Raw genomic sequence first — 22026 nt, 5'->3', positions numbered from 1 at the left:
AAAGGTGTTCACCATTACTTCCTGCCTTTATGAAATTATCTTTGTGCTATATTTTACAATAAAATGTTTTAAATAGGAAATTTAATTGTGATAATTTGAACGTATCACAATATACAATTATAAGTATCATTTATACCTAAAAATATAGTGGGGAAAATATTTGATTTAGTGATGAACCCTTTAAAGTTCTATGCAGAGAGACTGGAGACAAGTGGTCCCTCACAAACCAAGAGTTTTGTCTAAGGTCAATTTTTCCAGTAGAGTGAAATGAATGTCTGTTTCTGTCTTTGTCTGCCTCTCCTTCTGTCTGTCTGTCTCTGTCTCTTCCCTGCTTCTTGTCTCTTTCTGCATCCTATTAATGATAGACTATAAGGACACCCATCCACCATTTCTCCTTTCCCATTTAAAGTTGTAAAGGCAGAGCACCTTCTGTTCTCTAAAAGAGATGCCCAAGCAGCAATCTTGCTAATATTTTTATGACTAATGCAGTTGACTCAGAATAAGGTAAAATTCTAAATATGCACTGTTTATTTGAATAAATTACATTATGTGACGACAACTCCCCTAAACTTGGACAGATTCTCCTAAATCCAGTTAAAGAAATCTATCCTAGGTTCAAAATAATCAGTCAGTACACATGTAGAGTATTGCCCAAGGAAAAAGAATAAAGGTCTGTTTAAAAGCTTGGGAATAACATACAGCGGTGGCAGCTCCCTATTGAACAGTGTCAAGGGCCCCCAAACTCCCATAAAGTATAGAGAACACAGTTCTCAAAATTTTCAGTCATTCACTTGGTTTTATAATGTCTTACTTTGTTGTTGCGTTGATTTAAAATACATGTCTGCAACTGCACCTAGGAAAGACAAATTGTATTATCCCCAGCTCTCTGCCTTCCCTGTTTTCAATAAGATAATTTACAAACAATGTCATCCAGGTTTTAGATAAAATGTCAACCTTTTCTGAGAGTGATAGTCTATTGATTAGAACTTGAAGGATTTTTTTTCCACCTCAGAGATCATAGTTGCTTTACCTGAGCTTACATCTACAGTTTCTTTTTTACTACCACCACAGCACTGATTCTTACTGCAAAGCCACTTCTGTCTTCAGGCTCTCAGAATGAAGCTGAAAGATCATGCATGGCCTGTGATTGTTTTGCTTTGTTTTGTTTTTTCGAGACAAAGTTTTTCTGTGTAGCCTTGGCTGTCCTGGACTCACTTTGTAGACCAGGCTGGCCTCGAACTCACAGCGAGTAGCCTTGGCTGTCCTGGACTCACTTTGTAGACCAGGCTGGCCTCGAACTCACAGCGATCTGCCTGCGTCTGCCTCCTGAGTGCTGGGATTAAAGGCGTGCGCCACCACGCCCAGCTGGCCTGTGATTGTTGGTGTGGCCTATGATTCTTGGTGAAGTCCTGGTGAATAAGTACACCAGAATACAGTTGGTTGGAAAAGCACAAGCGGTCTTAGTCCACAGAGTGGTCTGCCAGCTACAGTCCAGGTACTTGCATATGAAATGATTAGAATGCATCGCTTTCCTTGGTAATTTAAAAAGATCTTTAACCCCATCCTTAAAATGGAAGCTGATAGGGCACCCATGGGGACAAAAAAAAAAGCCCTGGATTTCGAATTATTAATTGGATTTAACTTGCAATTATTATCTTTATACATTTCATAAATCCCTCTCTAAGCACAACTAATGGCCACCATTTGTTCAATATGAGTTTTCGTTTTACGGGAAATTTTTAGTAGAATTTTAAATCAGGTGTATCTAAGGTTTAATCATTGAGACGTGGTCAAACCATTTTCCCAGATCGTGTGAACCAAAATAAATAGAAAATCTCGTTTAAAAAATTGTGCTTCGGGACTTAGCCTTTGACTGAGAACTAAAGGGGACAAACCTACGGATGGCAGTGAGGGGCCAATTCACCACAGGCTTTGGGTCAGGGGTGGAGGAGTCGGAAGTGATTGGGATTTGGGGGAGGAGATTCGCTTACACACAGGAGCAGAGCATTGAGCGGCCATATCTGCTGCCGCCGCAGCTGTGAATGCAGCATCTGCGCTTATCTGCCTCCGCACCGCTGAGGTTCGCATCGCTATCCCGTAGCCCTTGGCTGTTCCTGCCTTACTACCACCGGGGGAACCCGCTCCTTCTGACCTGCCTATCTCGCTCCTTCTCCTCCGCACCCCGGCTGGCTGCTCAGACCATGGATCTCGGCAGCAGCAGCGACTCTGCTCCCGACTGCTGGGATCAGGTGGACATGGAAGCCCCGGGTTCGGCTCCGAGCGGGGATGGAATCGCCCCCGCGGCCACGACAGCGGCCGAGGCAGCTGAAGCGGAGGCCCAGCGTAAGCATCTCAGCATGGCCTTCAGCAGTCAGCTCAACATCAACGCCAAACCTTTCGTGCCTAGCGTAAGCGCCACGGAGTTCGTGCAGTCCTTCCTGCCGGGATCGGCCCAGCTGCCCGCCCCCACAGCCGCCAGCTGCGACGAAACCTGCACCGGCGCCGGCGCTGGAGACCCTCAAGGTAAAATGCTGGGATGGGGAGCACCTGTGGAACCTTCCAAAGATGGACCTTTAGTGTCGTGGGAAGGTTCCAGTTCAGCTATTACCATGGAACTTTCTGAACCTGTTGTAGAAAATGGAGAGGTGGAGATGGCCCTGGAAGAATCGTGGGAGCTTAAAGAAGTAAGTGAAGCGAAGCCTGGGGATTCTTTGGGAGATGCAGGGCCCCCAGAAGAAAGTGGCAAGGAAATTATGGAGGAGAAAGAGGAAATAAGGAAATCAAAATCTATGGTCATACCATCAGGTGCTCCTAAGAAAGAACACGTAAATGTGGTGTTCATTGGGCATGTAGATGCTGGCAAGTCAACCATTGGAGGACAAATAATGTTTTTGACTGGAATGGTTGACAGAAGGACACTTGAGAAATACGAACGAGAAGCTAAGGAGAAGAATAGAGAGACTTGGTATTTGTCCTGGGCCTTAGATACAAACCAGGAAGAACGAGACAAGGGTAAGACGGTGGAAGTGGGTCGTGCGTATTTTGAAACAGAAAAGAAACATTTCACAATTTTAGATGCCCCTGGCCACAAGAGTTTTGTCCCAAATATGATTGGTGGTGCTTCTCAAGCTGACTTGGCTGTGCTGGTCATCTCTGCCAGGAAAGGAGAATTTGAGACTGGATTTGAAAAAGGTGGACAGACAAGAGAACATGCGATGTTGGCCAAAACAGCAGGGGTAAAATACTTAATAGTGCTTATTAATAAAATGGATGATCCCACAGTAGATTGGAGCAGTGAGCGATATGAGGAATGTAAAGAAAAGCTGGTGCCCTTTTTGAAAAAAGTTGGGTTCAGTCCAAAAAAGGACATTCATTTTATGCCCTGCTCAGGACTGACTGGAGCAAATATTAAAGAGCAATCAGAGTTCTGCCCTTGGTACACTGGATTACCATTTATTCCATATTTGGATAGTTTGCCAAACTTCAACAGATCAATTGATGGACCAATTAGATTGCCAATTGTGGATAAGTACAAGGATATGGGCACTGTGGTCCTGGGAAAGCTGGAATCCGGATCCATTTTTAAAGGCCAGCAGCTTGTGATGATGCCAAATAAGCACAATGTGGAAGTTCTAGGAATTGTTTCTGATGATGCTGAAACTGATTTTGTAGCCCCAGGTGAAAACCTCAAAATCAGACTGAAAGGAATTGAAGAAGAAGAGATTCTTCCAGGCTTCATACTTTGTGAACCCAGTAATCTTTGCCATTCTGGACGCACATTTGATGTGCAGATAGTGATCATTGAGCACAAATCTATCATCTGCCCAGGTTATAATGCGGTGCTTCACATTCATACTTGTATAGAGGAAGTTGAGATAACAGCCTTAATCTCATTGGTAGACAAGAAATCAGGAGAAAAAAGTAAGACACGGCCCCGTTTTGTGAAACAAGACCAAGTGTGTATTGCCCGATTAAGGACTGCAGGAACTATCTGCCTGGAGACCTTTAAAGATTTTCCTCAGATGGGTCGTTTTACTTTAAGAGATGAGGGTAAAACAATCGCGATTGGAAAAGTTCTGAAACTGGTCCCAGAGAAGGACTAAGCAACTCATTGATGCCTCTGCACCATAATGTGTGAAAGATTGACTGCAACTTACTGCCCATTGACAGACTTGTGTCCATATTTTGCAGAGAAATTTCACAGCAAAAATCCATGTTTTGTCAGCTTTCTCATGTTGAGATCTCAGTTATGTCACTCTTGAATGCATACTCAAGTTTCTTCCCTCTATACCACTCTGCTTTCTTGGACAAATCAGTAATAGCTTTGTAAGTGATGTGTATGTAATTGCCTACAAGACTAAAAGTAATATATTTTAAAATTTTAATTTCCCTTTGGGATATCTAGACATCCTTTGTTCTGTGCAGAACAATCAGTGTGCCAGTCTGTGTATATGTTAATGAAGACAACTGACATATAAATAAAATGTTCCATTTGAAACTTCAGTATTTGGAATGTGTTCGAATAATGCTTAAATTTGTGTGGAGTAGTGTTTCCTTAGGTTATTTTTCTCAAGTGATTAAATACATTTATTGCTTGGGCTTTAGAAAAATGACCATTCCTTGTTTGAAATGAGGAACTTGTCAAAACCACACAGGTTTGTACTAAAGGAAAACTATGGGGGGGAAACCCCTATCTTAGTGCTCTCCCCAGTTAACTGTGTTTTTTGTGACTAAGTTCAATTAGTAAATGTGTTCTACTTACCCGTTTATTATTTAAAAATGAAAATTATCTTAGTTGTCTTCCATTAGGTTCCATAATGTTGAACATAGTCAAGTCACATGTATACTTAAAGTTTCAGACTATATATATCAAATAGACTCTTATCTGTACTCTGTCATTTTTCACATGCTTTGGTATTGTTCACTGTGAAATTTGGAGTGCAAGACACAATAATGGGTACACTTACTGAAAAGGTAAACTGTTGCACTAAGACCATATATCACTTACTAAAACAAAGGACTTGACATGGGGAATGTGTAATCTATTTCTCCTGGTTTAGGGCTCATTAGCATCTCTTCTCCAAACAAATTCTTGAGGAAAACACCAATTGTCTACTCTAAGGTAGTTAGATTTATTGCCAGAAGAATGAGAGCCTCAGAACTGTCAACAGCTGGAGACTTTGGTAAGTGGGTAGTGGCTTACTGTAAACAGCTTCCCAGTATTGTGCAGAGCCAGTTTCTCTTAGGCGTATCTCTGCACGTGGAGACAAAAACAAAACAAAACAAAACAAAAAGCAAACAAACAAAAAAACCCCTTTTTACTAATCACCAAGAGCTGCCACGATCTCGGGCTATGCTTAGGTAATGGCAGTGTCTTCCATGGTCTCTTTCTTTGTGTAAAGGCAGTGTCCCTTTCTTCATGGTCTTTTTCTTAGTGTGACCATGGGACTCCTGACTCCTGACTGATCTTGTTAGAGTACCAACAGCACAGCTCTACTGTGTGTGCATCATCCAGCACAGGTCATCAGAGCCCCCACTTGAGAAAAAGAGATTTTTAGTTTGTCATGCATCAGCTAATCTAATCCACAAAGAACACTGTACTGTAATGGCCACAGCCATTTTTTTTCATCTTTTGTCATAAAGAGTGCCTCCTTTTGGTTGTGTACTTGATAAAAGTCATCCCTTAGCCAGCTGGGCATGGTGTCACATGCCTGTAATCCCAGCACTCAAGGAGGCAGAGGCAGGCCAGGCAGAGGTAGACTGGGTAGACTCTCTGAGTTCGAGGCCAGCCTGGTCTACAAAGGGCTACACAGAGAAACCGTGACTCCAAAAGAAATGTTATACTTTTGCAGTCACTTTATAAGGATTTCCCCGTAGCCCATGTTGGCCCTACCGGGTAGCCTAGGCTAACCTTGAGCTTGTGATTGTCCTGTTTCAGTCTCCTAAGTGTTAAAATTACAGATGTAAGCTATTACAATGTTCAATGCTACAAAAATGTATAATAACCTACTGATAGCTATGTGTGTGTGCATGTGTGCACATACGTGCATACACACACACACATGCACACACATATGTATTATATTCATACTCATTCACACACATTTTTGACCAGTCAGCCAAAAGAAAAGCCAGGATAGAGCTAGGTTTCCATTTGATTTGGGTAATTTTTTCAAAAACTGGTGTGTGTGAGAGAGAGAGACATAGACAAATTTCAGAGAAAATGGTCATAATCTTTAGGAGTCTATTTTCAAAATTAGTTCTTTGCAATTGAGTAAGAATCATTATCACTCAGGAAGTTGGGGCACCAGAGTCTAGCTCTTTTAAGATTGTAGATAGGGGTCTAGCATTGTGGCCCACTGGCTTGTGAACTAAGTACTTGGAAACTGAGGCAAGAGGGTGATGTGGTCGAGGACAGCCCTGGCAACATGATGAGTTTGAGAACAGCCTAGGCTACATAGTGGCAACCTGTCACAGAGAACCACCAGTAGACATGGGAACATTTCTTTCCGATGCCTAGGGACTTTCCTTTATAGTTCTTAGCATCTGATAGTTTTCAATATTTCAAATTAGGACCATGTATAAGCACAGCGCTAGTTTGCCTAGTGCATTGAACTATTTATGAAGCCAAAATCAGGGAAGTGTCCATTTACAGAATTTTCACACTCTCCAACTCATATTAAAATAACCTTTAACTTTTTGATGGTATAAATATAAATGTCCCTCATAGACTCATGTATTTGAACTCTTGGTTCTCAGTTGGTGATACTGTTTTGGGGGAGGTTTGGGAGGTGTGGTCTTGCTGGAGGTGGTGCGTCACTAGGGGTGGGCTTTGAGTATTTATAGTCTCACCCCACCTCCAGGTGCTCTCTCTGCCTCCTGCTTGCAGTTGAGGATGTGCGCTCTCAGCTTCCTGCTCCAGTTGCCATTCCTGCTGCTTCCTGCCATGCTTGCCTGCCATGATGATGGGTCATGTCTCTGGAACCGTGAGCCTAAATAAACCCTTCATTCAGTAAGTTGCTTCTGGTCATGGTGTTCTATCACAGCAACAGACAAGTAACTGGTACAGAAGTTCACAACCAGGGGGTAAGCTGTTTGCTGTGTAGAACATGACCATATTGGCATTTGGAGGAATTTGGAAGACTGAAACTTTGGATTAGAAAAGTGGTTGGATGCTGTACACAGACATTAGTAGGAGCTTTGAAGACTGCAGTGCAGGGAGTAATTCAGAATGTAGTAGCCTGGCTCACAAGGTTTCAGAAGGGAACAAGATTAGCAGTTGGACTAGAGCCCATTTCTGTGCTATTTTGGCAAAGAAACTGGCTGCCTTCTGCCCTTTTCCTATGAACTCACCTAAGGCTAAAATTTAAAAAGTAGACTAGGAGTTCTATCCAGGAAACTGTTGCATGTGTCTAGATATTACTCATCTCCTGACATGGTTTCTTTTAGTAGTTTCAGATCTCACACTAAGGTATTGGATCCACTTATGTTGATTGTGGTTCAGAGGAGGCGTCACGTTTCATTCTACTACATGTAAGTTGATACCATGTCTTTTGCCATCTTTTTATGGATCAGTTAGTTCTATAAATGCACAATTTATTCTGTTTCACTGCCCTGTATGTTTTTAATGTGCCAATGCCATGATTTATAGTTACTTCCATTTTTAATATGTAATAGCATGATACTTCTAAACTTTGTTCTTTCCCCCCCCTCAAGATTACTTGGCTGTTCTGGGACATTTGTACTTCCATATAAATTTTAGGATTGTCTTTCTAGTGCTGTGGACAATGCCATTAGTATTTGACAGGAAATGCCTTGAATCTGTAAATTATTTTGGATAACATGGAATTTTTTCTAACAATAGTATTTTTTCTAGTTCATGAGATCTGTGGAGTAATTTCGTTGGCAGAGGAAATTACAATGCTGCATCATGCTGAGTTTGTGACATGACTATTATTGTTAATGCTTTTGCAGGTCTATGATGAAAAATGAAATGAGGAAAAAAGAAATACTAAATGTACAGTTTGGAGAGATAAAGATTGGTTGGAAGATGGACTATGATTGTTAAGGAGATAAACACCATTAAGGAGAGGCCTGCTCTATACTTGAGTAAAGGGAAGGAAGGGTTCCTTCAGGGGAAGACTCCATCCACCCAGCTAAGCTTCTGGCTTGGAAAAGAGAGTCTAGGGCGCTTTCTGCTTCTAGAAAGCAACAGCAAACACAAGCTGCTGCTAATGGGGCTCAGAGGAGTGTGGATCCATCCCAAGTTGTCAGCCTAACTTGGCAGTATCATTCATGTGGTGGTGGCTTGAGAGGCTTGACAGGTGCAAGAGTAAAGGGGTTGCAGATTCTTCTCTATTTACAGAGAGCCAGTGAGGCCAAGTAGTGTGTGTTAGGAGAGTCCCTGTAGGAAGGAACTGGATGACCATTGCATCAAGTTGTAAAAATGAAGTCTGACCCCCAAGATGTTAGTGATGTCAGAGCTGTGAGATACCTGCTCAGGAGAGCTGTGTATGTGAAATGAAACCCACTAGGAGATCTATATTGCAGGGACCAAAACTGAAAGGACAGAACATAGGACAGAGAGCTATAGGGTTTAGTGTCTGCCATTCTGTGTTGTCTTGCTTTTGGTCAATTTTTCCTGCCTATGTTCCCATTCCTTGCTTGTGGAATAGTATTCTGTGCAATTGTATGTTGGAAGTATGTAATTTGTTTTTGTTTTTTTAATTTACAGGGAGCTGCAATTAAGAGATTGCCTTGAGTATCATAAGACTTTGGATGTTGGACTTTTAAGCAGTGTTGGGGCTATTAAAGACTTGGGGGAATTTTTAAAGTTTGAGTGCATACAATTCACATTATGATGTGACCATGAGCCTGTGGAGGCCATGGGGTGGCATGTGATGGTTTGAATAAAAAATGTCTCCCGTAGGCTCATGTATTTGAACATTTAGTCCCCAATTGGTGGTGCTCTTTAGGAATGATTAGGGAGGTGTGGCCTCTCTGGAGGAAGTGTGCCACTGGGAGAAAGCTTTGAGTTTATAGTGTCACCTTATGTTTAGTTTGCTCACTTTGCTTCACACTTGTAGTTGAGGATGCGAGCTCTCAGATTCTGGCTCTAGCTGCCATGCTTGCCTCTTCCTGTGCTCGCCTATCATGGTGCATGATGGACTTTTATTTCTCTGGAGCCATAAGCCAAAATAAATTCATTTTTTCCCCTGTAAGTTGTGTTGATCATAATTCTTTTAATCACTGAAACATATAAGTAACTGATTTCTGTCAATTAAAATTAGGTATAATTTTCCTATGTCTTATTGCATGCAAAATATACAATGCATTCTGCACTTCAGGGTTTGTAAGTATCTACCCATTGGCTTTTGGCAACTATTCTTTGAAATTTTTGTAATTATGTAGAATGAGTTTTGATCATATTCTATCCAACACTACCTCCTCCAAATCCCCTAATGCCCTCCTCCCCTTCTCCTTTCCAAATTCTTCTAGCAACTTTTATCCTAAGATCCCTCTTCTGTTTCTCTGGATTTTATGGGACAGCTCTGAGGAAATTTTAAATGAAGAAAGGGGCAAACATTTCTACTGCAGCAAAGACCCAGGAAGGAAAGCAGAGGAAACCTTTGGCTGGGGACCAGCATGCTATATCTCTCACAGAAGCATCTTTCTTTGATACCTAGGAACAGTTTTTTCAGTCCTTTCTTTAACTGCCAAGGTTCACTGTTCCTATCATCAAAGATAACATCTCTCAAAGTAAACCCTCTTTTCAAAGTATTCTGATTCTGCTTAACTACAGTGTGACAGTCTTTTCTTGTTACAGTTTACATATAAACAGTTGGCAGTACAAATAAGACTTATTTTAGTTCAAGAGGACTATGAAATAATGGGGGAAGATCGGTTTCCGTCATGTCATTAGATGGAAACTACTCAACAACCACATGCTCAACAATTTGTGTTTTTTTTTTACATTAAATAAATAACTACTCCTTTAGAAAATGAATTTGTCTTAGAATTCAGGAGATGCTTTATCAAAGCATTTAGTGTGTGTGTGTGTGTGTGTGTGTTAATGTTCCACAAACCACCAATATCAGAGTAATGAAAAAAGAATAAAAACCTTCAGAATGAATATGCCATGCAATAAAAAAAGAGGAGGGGAGCTTTACTTATATTCCAGAGAGAACAGCTGACAATTTTGTACAACAGCATGTGGAATATTTAATATTGACTTCCTACACAGTTCTGTACCACACTCTACTATGGCAGGTTGTTTTATAAGAAATTTGTCTTAACCTCGAAAGAGATTTTTCTTTTCTCCCACCTACTTTTAAGCCTGTATGATTTTTAGAGTCAGTGTTGATATAAGGCAAATATGGTAATAGGTTTCAGCAAAGCCCTTTTGTACTCAAGTTAATCTTAAGTAGAATTTGCAAATGCAGATCATTTTGCATAGACCTTCTTTTTTGCATGTGTATGTGTGTGTATATGTGGTTATAAAGTATATGGAGTATGCAATATATAACGGGTGTGTATAAGCACATATGTATAGGAAGGCCCAGAGGTGCCGTATTGTCTTCAGTTGCTCTTTACTTTATTGAAACATTGTCTCTCACTGAACGCAGTTTACTGATTCTGGTTACCAGCTTGGCCCAGGAATCCCCTCTCTGCCTCTCAAGTTGTGGGGTTACAGGCAGCCAAAATAACTGCTTTACTTTAGTCTAACCAAACTTTTTCCATATCGATAAATTTATATGGTAAGTGAACAATAATTACCCCAAAAGCTTTTGCAGATTTAATTGGCAGTTTATGAATTAAATTTTTGTTTTGGGTTCCATCCTTATATTTATTTTTACACATTTCCTAGTTTACGCTCTTATGACATGCTAGTTTTCTAAACTGTGTTTTTAACAGTTACAGATACATGTTACCATATCTGACTTCTTACATGTGTTCTGTGAATCAATCCCAGGTTGTTGGATTGCAGAGCAGCCTCCTCCTGCTGTTGAGCCTCCTCCTTAGCCTGGAAACTTAAAATTTTTACCTGAAAAAAGAGCACACAGAGGTTTTGAACAGCAAGAGATATATTAGAGAGTCCCTTGCAGCATAGATAAGAGGTGGCTTCATAATTTCATGGTAGTGAGGAAAATAATGTAGTGATCAATGGTTAACAGGTATTAATTCAGTAATTCTTTGCAGTTAAATCTAGTGTTTGTAAATATCGTGTCTCTGAAGGGAAAGGCTGCTGGGAAAGTTTCCACAGTGCAAGTGTAAAAGGTCTGCACAGGCAGGGCAAAGTTTCCTCAGATAAAGTGTTACAGCTCAGATGAAAAGGTATCCTTGCATTTGTAGCCAAGAAATACCACAAAGTCACATCACACAACAAACCTTACTCAAAAGATTGGAAGGGAAAAGCCCTGGACAGTGGCTACCTTTGGCTTAGGTGAGAAGCAGCAAAGAACTGAGAAGAACACAGGGCTTAAATAGGGTTTCCAGGGTAGCCTGGGATTGGGGCAAGCTCGGGGATTGGTTGGATATTTCTTTTTAGGGTGGGGCCTAGTCATTCTGCCTGGGATCTGGAAACAGCCATTATAGCCATTAGAAAATGACTATTAAGGAGGTCTGAGAGATGGGGCCTGGCCACTTTCCCAATTTGAAGGGCTGGAATGGCAGTTAGAGCTGTTTTACGCTTTAAGGCCTTTAGGGAAGTCTGAGTGTATACAGAGCCTGGTTGCTGGAGCTCCTCAGGAGGAGGCCTGGCCACTTGTAGTCCTTGAGAGTTTCCAAAATTTACAAAGGGAGTCCCTGCTGCTTGAGTTGGCATGACTAGTCAACAGTGTTGGCTTTCTCTGCCTAGCTCAGAGACCCTGTTTTAGGCCCCCACTCCTGAAGACCTCCTGCTGTGTGACTCTACCCCCAGACTTCTCTGGTGGGCAGGTGTGATCCTTTGAGACACTAGTGTGGCCCAACTTGAGCAGCTCCAATGGCTAGACCCTGCCCCTAAAGGGCTCCAATAGCCAGGTCCTGCCCCCAGACTTCTCTAACTGCCCAAATGGCCATTCCCAGACTCCACTCCCAAGCAAGAGAGTGCCAGGCCCCACCCCACAGGAAATAATCCACCAATCTCCGAGCTTGTATAGAGAGATTTTAATCCAGCAATGTGGTTACTTTGGATGGAATATAGACATACCCTTAGTACACACTTTTAATTTCAAACAATGAAGGTAAAATTGGTTTGTAGAAGGAATCACCCATTTTGAAAGTGATGTCCAGTTGAGAGGCAGACAAAGTAACAAATCAGGGAAAGATTTAACAGAATAGGATAGTACTAGCTCTCACGAGAACAGAGAGTAAATAATAATAATTTAAGAGAGCAGGAGAGAGAGAGAGAGAGAGAGAGAGAGAGAGAGAGAGAGAGAGAGAGAGAGAGAGGAGGCAGCAGTTTTATGGGGAGAATTTTACAGAGATGCATTGAAGAAGGACAAGCCAGACACAAGTGAAGACAGAATGAGCCAGAGAATGAAGAGCCAGAAGATTAAAACAGACTGCTAGATTTAGTTTGAGGCCAAGCAGAGCAATTCAGTCAGAAGCTGAGAGAAGTCAGTTTGAACAATCAGCCTGGAGAAGAGTTTGAGCCAGAACAGCTGAGTTGAGCCAGCTAGCCATTGTTCAGAAAGAAATAGAAAGAGTGAGCTTATTCAGCAGTATGTCTCAGAGGCTGAAAATAGTTTAGGCCTAAGTTAGATTGTATGAGGTCTAGAAGCTTCTAGGTCTGGGCCTAGGTTAGTAGACAAAGACACTAAGCCCCGTAGATGACAATTACATCAGGTGAATAAAAGGTACTTTTACATCTGAGGTTCAAAGAAAAAAACACGAGGTGAGAAGGAGAAAACTCATCAATGTGGCAGAAAGCAGAGGACATCACAGAGAAAGGTCACAGAGGACAGGAGATATCTAACAGAAAACCGTGGATGAGAAAGTCACCTGGGATCATCTCCAGAGGAAGCCTCAGTTCTTCAAGTTTGACTGGATGTCCAGAGAGACTGGGGAGACCTTGGAGCAGTGGGAGCCTCAAGCCCAGAGCAAGGAAGGACACAGGAACCTCTGAGACAGCTAAATACAGTAAGTCACACCAAAAGACAATTTTAATTATATAGACAGACATTTCTGGTATTTAAAAAGGGAAATTCTATTTTAGATCCCTTAAGATGAGTAGTAAGAGTTGAAGGATAGAAACGTGTTACTTGAAAAAGCTATTGCAATACTCATTGCCATTGTGACCACCAGAGTAAGCCCCTCCCTAATTTTAACCGCAACCTTTATATTTTTCTTCTAAAAAAAGGTTGAAAAACTAGTTGTACAACAAGAAAAATTAGCAATGATAATACAAAGGCTTGAGAGACAAGAGACAGAGGAAGTAAGAGAACAGGAAATGCTTAATTGTAAAATAATGAAATTGATGCTCAAGATAGACATCCCATTGACAATGACTAAGAATCCCAGATCACTGGTATGGCGCCTGGCAGGCTTGCTGGTATGGAGCCAGGCATGGAATTTGAGTGCCTAAGTGTCCAGTTTATGTATGGATTTATAAAGATCTAATTGTACCTTTATAAACAGAAAGGCAGAATAAGATTAGCTGAAAGCCACTGGATTATAGAAAAAGCTGAATTAGATCACACACTTTAAGGATGTTTTAACATCAGAATGGAAGTCAGGGAATGTGTTCATTGAGGAAGAGGTTTTATCTATATTTCCACAGGAGTTGAAAGACTATGGGTTCCATAAAAATTGATAAAGATCCAATCTGAATAAGAGAAGCTTCCATATGAAATGAAGGACTTAAGGAAGAGATGCAGGGAGACAGCAACACATACGATGCAGAAATCAGACTCCCCCTGCATAGAGACAGCTCAGCAAACCAGCTGAAGAAGGACAGATCATTTATCAAACTGGCAAATTAGAAAACCTTGATGCTGAAATGGATCAGTGCTGAAGACTGATGATCAGGACTGCAGTTATGAAGGACCATCACACCAACAGATCTTCATAAGGACATTCAGGATGTTAAGCTTTGGGGATTGATAATGGTTTCTGATATAATAGTTAAACTGTACAAGTTTTAGCTTAAACAGAATGGGGAAGATATAGGAATAAAAGATACTTCTACAAGCTTGCCCCAAGATCAGGCCACCCTGGAAAGCTCCACCCCGCAAGAAACCCTATATAAACCCTGTGTTCTGCTCAGTTCTCTGCTGCTTCTCACCTGAGCAGAGGCAGCCACCCTCCTGTATTTTCCCTCCCAGTAAATCTCTTCTGTGAAGTTTGTTGTGCCCTGTGACTTTGTGGCATTCCGTGGCTACTGACTGCCCTATGAGCTGAAACACGCCTGGAGTAAAACTGAAGTCATGAACAAAAATATAATAGCAATTCCTAGTAGAATATGAGCCATGCTCCAAGGTGGCTAGAGAAGAATGCGCGTCAGAATTGTTTCTGTAAGACAGAAGAGAAAACTGTTGGAAACACTAGCAACATTAAGTTAACGCCGAGAACAGTGAGATTTACAAGCCTTCCAAGTTCCAAAGGATAAATGTGAAATCCCATACTATGTATGAATATCTGACTTTAGTGGAGCACAAGATACCATGTATAAGTAGAGGGTGTAAGCTTGTAACCATGACTATGAAAGGCCATTTCTGCTCTGCACTACCCTGAGTCCCCAGACTCTGCCAGCAGCTTCCACCATTGGAAGAGTGGCTAGAGTTAAAATGTGCTCTCTTCATGACATCACATATGCTTGTTTAGTACAGAGTAAGCAATGGACACCTTTCTCTTTCTCTGCTGATATTTTCCATGGTGATCTTGGCACAGAGGAAAAGTAAGGCCTTAGGGAACTGCTTGAATAAAGCACCTACTTTGTGAATTTCTGGCTCCTTGTATATAACAGGGAGACAGTGTAAGTCATTTGTTGTAGAACACTTCTGAGGGCTGAATAAGACTTAAGCAAGGAAAGTTCTTTGTTATAGGGTGTGGGGTGGACATGCGGCAAGTTATGCCTAATTCTATGCACAGGTAATGTGTTCGAGGTTGAATAGAAGAGGCAATTTCTTTAAAAATAACATATAAGAGAAAAGGATAATGGATTATAGTAGAAGACTAAAGCTGTTGCAGCAATGCTGAAGTAAGTATGAGGTTATAGAGTAAATTTTGTTAAAAATGGCCTGGCAGTGTGCTGCAACCAAAGGCTATGATGGTGTCCATGGCTCAAGCTTTAGCTGAAGGCTGTGTTGGTATCCATGGTCTGTACTGCCACTAAAGAGCAAGCAGAGGTCTTTTGTATGTGCTGATGCTGGAGACCATGTCGACGTTCATGGTTTATTCTTTTGCTAGAAACTATGTAGAAGTCCATGACCCATGCCCCCACTGACTGTAAAGGGCAAGGGAGCTACTTTTGCTATGGTATCAATGACTATAGACTCACAGTTGAGGAAGAGGGACAGAGAAGGCTTCTGTGACAACCGCTATCCGCCCCCAAAAGTACCAGACTAGACAGGGAGCCATTAAAGTTAACTCTCAAAAATTACAAGACAAAATACTCTCCACAGTTGATGGCTTCTAGTAGGGGTACAGGTGAGGAAGGATTCGGTTTTCTTTAAGAAGCTGGCCAAATGGGAGTTTGACTATGCTCCAGGAATTATATGGGCAACTCAAATTGAACTACCCCCGTTCTCTTTCTTTCTTCATTTTTCTTGGGCAGAGAGGTCACAAGGGTTGGGGGAAGACATAGGAGGACTGAAAAGTCAGTGTGATTGGGGTGTATGATGTGAATTTCCCAAATAATCAATAAAAATATGTTGGGAAAAATGGTCTACAGGAATATAGTATCTTGAAAGACCTTTGAACAGGTGCATCATTGCAAGCACACATCCTGACTTCTTACCAAGAGGGAGAAAAAACTCCAAGTGTTCTGATTGTTTATTTGTTGGCTATAAAATATTTGCTTATGTAGTCAATTCATTTATTTAAGGATAACACTGAAAATGCCACTGCAGTCAAGCTTAGTAGCTCAGTGCTTTATGCCAGCTACATGGGAGGTTGGAGTAAAAAAAAAATCACATGTCCAAGACTGAGTTCAAAGACAACCTAGGTAACTTAGACCCCTGTTTGAAAATAAAAATTAAACAGGGCTAGGGGTTAACTCAGTGTTACAGTGCTTGTCTAGCATGTGTGGGGCTTAGATTTAATGCCACTGTCAGAATCAATCAATCAATCAATGAATAAATCAACCAATAAATCAAACAAACAAACAATAAAATAAGGTAGTAATGCTAAATCCAAAAATTCTCACTTCATATGTGTGTGTTGTGGCTTTGGAAACACTGAAGAAAAAAAACCCGCCTTTTGTAACCTCTTGTATATTATTGTAAAATGATATGGTAAGATATAATGTTATAAGGATTACATGAAATTTCATATAGTTTTATCAACTTACTCATTTACTTGGCTACTTTTGTTTCTCCAAAACTCCCATTCATCCACAGGTTATTTTGTAAAGAATTCCAGATACTAAATGAAAAATTATCTCAGTGTATATCTGTAAAATATGTTGACACTTAAAAAATAAACCTAATAGCCGGGCATGATGGTACATACCTGTAATCCCAGCACTTGGGAGGTAGAGGCAGGCAGATCTCTGTGAGTTTAAGGCCAGCCTCGTCTACAGAGCAAGTCCAGGACAGCCAAGGCTACACAAAGCAACCTTGTCAAAAAAATAACCTAACAACATTATCAAAAGTAAAAATACTAAATTACAAGTTATAGGCTCAAAAAATTAAAAAAACAAAAAACAAAACAAAAAACCAACAAGTTATAGGCTCTAAGTTGGGTGCTAAATGTGATTATATTTATTATTATAGATGTTTAAAATTTCCCATTTAGGCGTCACTTTATACATTTTCTAAAATAAACCAATGCATCATATAAATCATTTAGGCTTTTAATGTAAAATGTTTCTTAGTAAAATCATAGTATATGGCTGCATACCATTTTGATTCATCATATTTTCTGATGCCTTATAGAAGGCAAAGCTAATAAATATGTGCACATCTTTAAAGCGTGCATCATGATTTTATACTGATAATTTCTATTCAAATTTCTAATAATTTCATATTTGTATTTCTGATAATTTCATACTGATAATTTCTATTTAAATTCAGGACTCTAGGATATATATTCTAGGTCATTTAACTTAAATCCAATATAAGCTTTATCCTCCAATTATCTAAAAAAATACAAGAACACTATCAGTGAATATACCAATTTTTGCTAAATGTCATGGGTGGTGTGTGCCTACAGTTTCAGAACTTGGGAGGGTGAGGTAGACAGATCACAAATTCACAAGTTATATAGCACAAGTTTTTTAAGGCACTAGAAATTGTATTTCATCTACCTTCATCTGTTAACATTTTAAATAATATACAAACATTACAAATTAAGTTAATCTCTTTGTGACCCGAGCTTGTGATAGGAACCATCAGTGACTAACAGTGACAAAGCTTTGCCTATCTGTTCTTCCAGCTCCCTTTTAGTCTCTAGCTGTCACTTGTCCTTTCTTGGTTGTCTCCTTAATTTATTTCAATGCTGTGAGATAGGGACCAAAAGTACCAACTTCAGCGTTATGAGGCTCAAGAGACGGCCTAACAGTAAGTAAGCCAAGCTCTCAAGAACCTTCAAACTTAGAGGTTCCTGCCCTTTGCTGGAACTCCTCAGATCCTGGGCTGAGAAACCAGTGATCTGTCAAGCAAGCACGCAGACCTAGACCAAGTGAGGCCTGGATGGTAAGGTGCGTGGCCTTGTGACTACCGCAGCAGCATCCAGCCTCAGGATTTCAAGGTTCTGAGCTCACATTCCCTGTGGATGGCTCCAAGGTACCTCTATCTTGACTGGGGACTCACAGTTCCCCTTGACACACCTGGAACTGTATGAGGGATACAAGAGAGGCCAAAGACAAAGTGACCAGCCCCAGTGGGGGGACAAACACTGGCAAAGCAGTGGTGACATTTGCTCTTGGGAAAGAGGTAGGTCCTGGAACAAGGATGGCAGCTGGAAGGTGAAGGGCAGTCCCGGCTCTCAGTAGTGGTAGTGGTCAGGCTTGAAGGGGCCGTCAGCGGGCATGCCGAGGTACTGGGCCTGCTTCTCAGTCAGCTTGGTCAGTTGCACATTCAGCTTGCCCAGGTGGGCTTCAGCCACCGCCTCATCCAACTTCTTAGGCAGGAAGTGAACCCCAATGGAGGATTTGTCTGGGTGAGTCCACAGCTCAATCTGTGCCATCACCTGGTTTGTGAAGCTGGGGTGGCCCATGGCGCAAAGCAAGTTGACAAGCCAGCCTTCGGCCAGCAGGCTGATGCGGCGTCCATTCCTTAGCCAGTAGCGGTCCACCTGAGGCTTGATGCTCACCTTCTCCACAGCATCCTCATTGAGCCACTTCACATCAGTCTCCACATCGAAGCATCCAGTGTTACACACAATAGCATCATCCTTCATCTGTTCAAAGTGCCAGCCAAGGATGATATCAACATAGCCTGTGGTGGTGACAAAGATGTTGCCCTCCTTACAAGCCTCATCCGTGGTGGTCACCTCATAGTCCTCCATGGCAGCTTGCAGTGCATTGATGGGGTCAACCTCAGTGATGACTCGGGCCCCCAAAACCCCTCAGGGCCTAGGTACAACCCTTGCCCACATCACCATAGCCTGCTACCACCGCCACTTTGTCCACAATCATCACATCTGTGGCCTGTTTGATGCCATCTCTGAGGGACTCCCAGCAGTCATAGAGCTTGTCGAACTTGCTCTTGGTGACAGAGTTGTTGACATTGATAGCAGGCACCTTCAGTATCCCTTTGGCCATCATCTTGTAGAGGTTATGGACCCCAGTCGTGGTCTCCTCAGAGATACCTCGGATACCTGACAAAAGCTGTGGGTATTTGGTGTGGATGAAGTTAGTAAGGTCACCACCATCGTCCAGAATCATGTTGAGGGGTCCATCCTTGAAGTGCAATATCTGCTCAGTGCACCACAGGTACTCTTCATCTGTCTCGCCATTCCAGGCAAACACTGGAATGCCGGCCTTGGGAATGGCAGCTGCGGCATGGTCCTGAGTAGAGAAGATGTTGCAGCTTGACCACCGCACCCCAGCGCCCAGGGCCACCAGAGTCTCTATGAGGACAGCAGTCTCCACAGTCATATATGCAGGCAGCCAGCAATGCGAGCACCCTTCAGTGGCTTAGAGGCTGAGTACAACTCGCGCATGCGCATCAAACCTGGCATCTCATTCTCTGGCTATGTGCAGGGCCTTTCGTCCCCATGCAGACAGTCCAATGTCCGTGACTTTGTAGGGTAGTTTATTGGACATGCTGGCAGCGTTTCTGCTAGGATAGATGAACTCAGTGAAGGGGGCCGGGCGGCGTGGGCCAGGGCTAGTTTAAACTCTTGCATGGTTCTTTTGATGTTCAAGCTGTACTCCACTAGGAAAATATAGAATATTTGTATTTCAAAATAATTTGAGATAGTTTCTCTCTGATAATGTAACAAATCAAGTGCACAATGAAATATAGTAGAATTCATTTAGGTTTTTCATCCACAGGCATTTTTTAAACCGGTTTAAAAAAAAAACAAATGCATGGAATGTCAATATGGTACCAAACTGAAAAATGCAAAACAAAACAAAACAATGATCTCCCTTATCATTTCCTTCTAATTTGTGCCTTCTTTTCTCCCATAGGTTTCTTTTCCCCCTTCTTACTAGTTTGGTATGATTTTATTCCTTCCATATATGTATTTATTTAATTTTCTTCAACTTTATTTTTTTTTCATTTTATCACCATAGTGTTCCCAACAAATACATAGAAATAGTTATTATTTTCCACAGCTGCATGCAATTCAATTATCTTATTTTGTAACCCTTCTGTCCATGAATATTTAATCATTCTAGTTCTTGCTGTGATATGTACTGCTAAAATAAACAACATATTCACATTTTCCACTGCTTCTTTTGTTCTGAGACTTGAGTATCATGATAATGAGTATAGGCTAGGTATTTTCTAATATACCTTTATAAGAATATACCATTCTGTAAATAGTGACCTTGTTCAGCTTTTTAAATCTTCCTAGATGATTCTGTGAATTTACAAAGGTTGAGAATCACAGGCTTATGTAACTGTTTAAATTTTTGTTTTGTCATTGGCGTATAGTAACATAAAGTAAAACTTGTACTTGGTGTTCCCCTACTAGATATTTTGTACTAAAAGTAATCAAGGACCGTCTTTTTTTTAAACAATTTTATTTTTTAAAGATTAATTTATTTATTTATTATGCATGCAGTGTTCTGCCTGCATGTACATTCGCAGGCCAGAAGAGGGCGCCATATCACATTACAGATGGTTATGAGCCACTATGTGGTTGCTGGGAATTGAACTCAGGACCTCTGGAAGAGTAGCTAGTGCTCTTAACCACTGAGCCATCTCTCTAGCCCCTAAAGGAAACTTCTTTTTTTCTTTTCGAGACAAGGTTTTCTCTGTGTAACAGCCCTGGCTGTCCTGGACTTGCTTTGTAGACCAGACTGGCCTCGAACTCACAGCAATCCACCTGCCTCTGTCTCCCAAGTGCTGGGATTAAAGGCATGTACCACTATACTCGGCTCCTAATCAAGGACTCTCTTAAACTTGACTTTATAATCATAGTTGCTAGCAGAGGAACTTAGGAAAAAAGGGTTTATTAAATATATACTGAGCACCATTAAAACAATATCATAGATTATTGTTTTCTTATAAAATATATTATTGCAATTGACCTTAAGTCTTATATTACATTTTTTGAAGTATGCTCTATTCATACATTAATATAGTGGGCATTTATTTAACATGCACCAGGTTATGGCAATGTTTTAGATTGTATAGATAGAATAAAAAATACAGAAAAAAAAGAAGAGTACTGTGTCCATATGGAGTTTATATCTTTTTCTTTGTAATTATTCACTTTACATCCTGGTCACAGCACCATCCTTCTTCTTTTCCCAACCCCACCCTTCCTCCCTACTCCCCTTCCCCATCCCCAATTCCTCAGAAAAGGGGAGCCCCCCTTCCCATCTAACCCAGCTCATCAATCACATTAGGACTGACTGTTTTCTCTTTCTGGTAAGGCAGTCCTGCCAGGGGGAAGTGATAAAAAAGCTGGCAACAGAGTCCATGTCAGAGACAGCCCCTGCTCCCCTTACTAGGGAACCTACATGAAGCCTGAGCTGCCCATTGGCTACATCTGTGTAGGGGTCCTAGGTCGTCTATGCGTGGTCCTTGTTGATCCTTCAGTCTCAGCAAGCCCCTCTGGGTCCTGGTTAGTTGGCTCTGTTGGTCTTCTTGTGGAGATCCTGTCACCCCCAAGTCTCGTTCTCCTTTCCCCTACTTTTCCACAAGAATCCCAACAACTTCAACAAAGGCTTTTCATGTCTGTACTGGATTCTTCTTAGATTTTCTATGGCTCTTGTAGGAATCACTGTCAGTTTCTCTGTTAGAGTCCCCCTCATATCCTCCCAGTGGTCTACCCTGACTTAGGTCTCCAGCTTGTCACAGAGATGCTCTTGCCCACAGTTTCCCTTTTCTTTACAGAACTTTTGTTCTCCCTCTCCAACTCTCCCCAAGTCTGATCTCCACCCTCATATCTCTCTGTGCTCCCTCTCTTATCTTATTCCATCTCTTCAACCACTACGTCTGTTTTTTCTATTTCCTTTTCTGGGTGAGACTTAAGCATCCTCCCTTGGATCTTCTTTGTTGCTTATTTTCTTTGGGTCTGTGCAATATAGTATGTTTATCCTGTACTATATTGTTAAAATCTACTTACAAGTGAGTACATACTATATATGTCTTTCTGGGTCTGAGTTACTTCACTCAGGATGATCTAAACATCTTTACCAATCCCACATCAAACAAAGGGCTAATATCCAAAGTATATAAAAAAAACTCAAAGCATTAAACA

General features: G+C 41.3%; 1 protein-coding gene and 1 pseudogene across 3 annotated transcripts; one reads left to right on the top strand and one right to left on the bottom strand.

Moving 5' to 3' along the window:
* Positions 1-1987: 1987 nt before the first annotated feature.
* LOC311601884 (eukaryotic peptide chain release factor GTP-binding subunit ERF3B) lies at positions 1988-4520 on the top strand. Of its 2 annotated transcripts, XM_084789602.1 has the most exons (2): positions 1988-2523; positions 2635-4520. In XM_084789602.1, the coding sequence occupies exons 1-2, from the start codon at positions 2043-2045 to the stop codon at positions 4101-4103; spliced, it is 1950 nt and encodes a 649-aa protein (XP_084645728.1). In that variant the 5' UTR covers positions 1988-2042; the 3' UTR covers positions 4104-4520. The 2 variants fall into 2 exon arrangements, with proteins under 2 accessions (XP_084645728.1, XP_084645727.1); XM_084789601.1 differs by having other exon boundaries at positions 1988-4520.
* Positions 4521-17621: 13101 nt separating this feature from the next.
* LOC311601452 (adenosylhomocysteinase-like) lies at positions 17622-19462 on the bottom strand (annotated as a pseudogene). The gene has a single exon. The product of its transcript is annotated as an adenosylhomocysteinase-like (transcript).
* Between the last annotated feature and the right edge of the window lie 2564 nt (positions 19463-22026).

The sequence above is a fragment of the Acomys minous genome (assembly GCF_964271855.1).
Source record: "Acomys minous genome assembly, chromosome: 7".
In the NCBI taxonomy this organism is placed as follows: Eukaryota; Metazoa; Chordata; class Mammalia; order Rodentia; family Muridae; genus Acomys; species Acomys minous.
This window is presented reverse-complemented; position numbering and strand designations above follow the sequence as displayed.

What these genes read in the sequence shown, in the direction of transcription:
- LOC311601884 (XM_084789601.1), top strand. Translation starts at nt 2,043, where the DNA reads ATGCAGCATCTGCGCTTATCTGCCTCCGCACCGCTGAGGTTCGCATCG.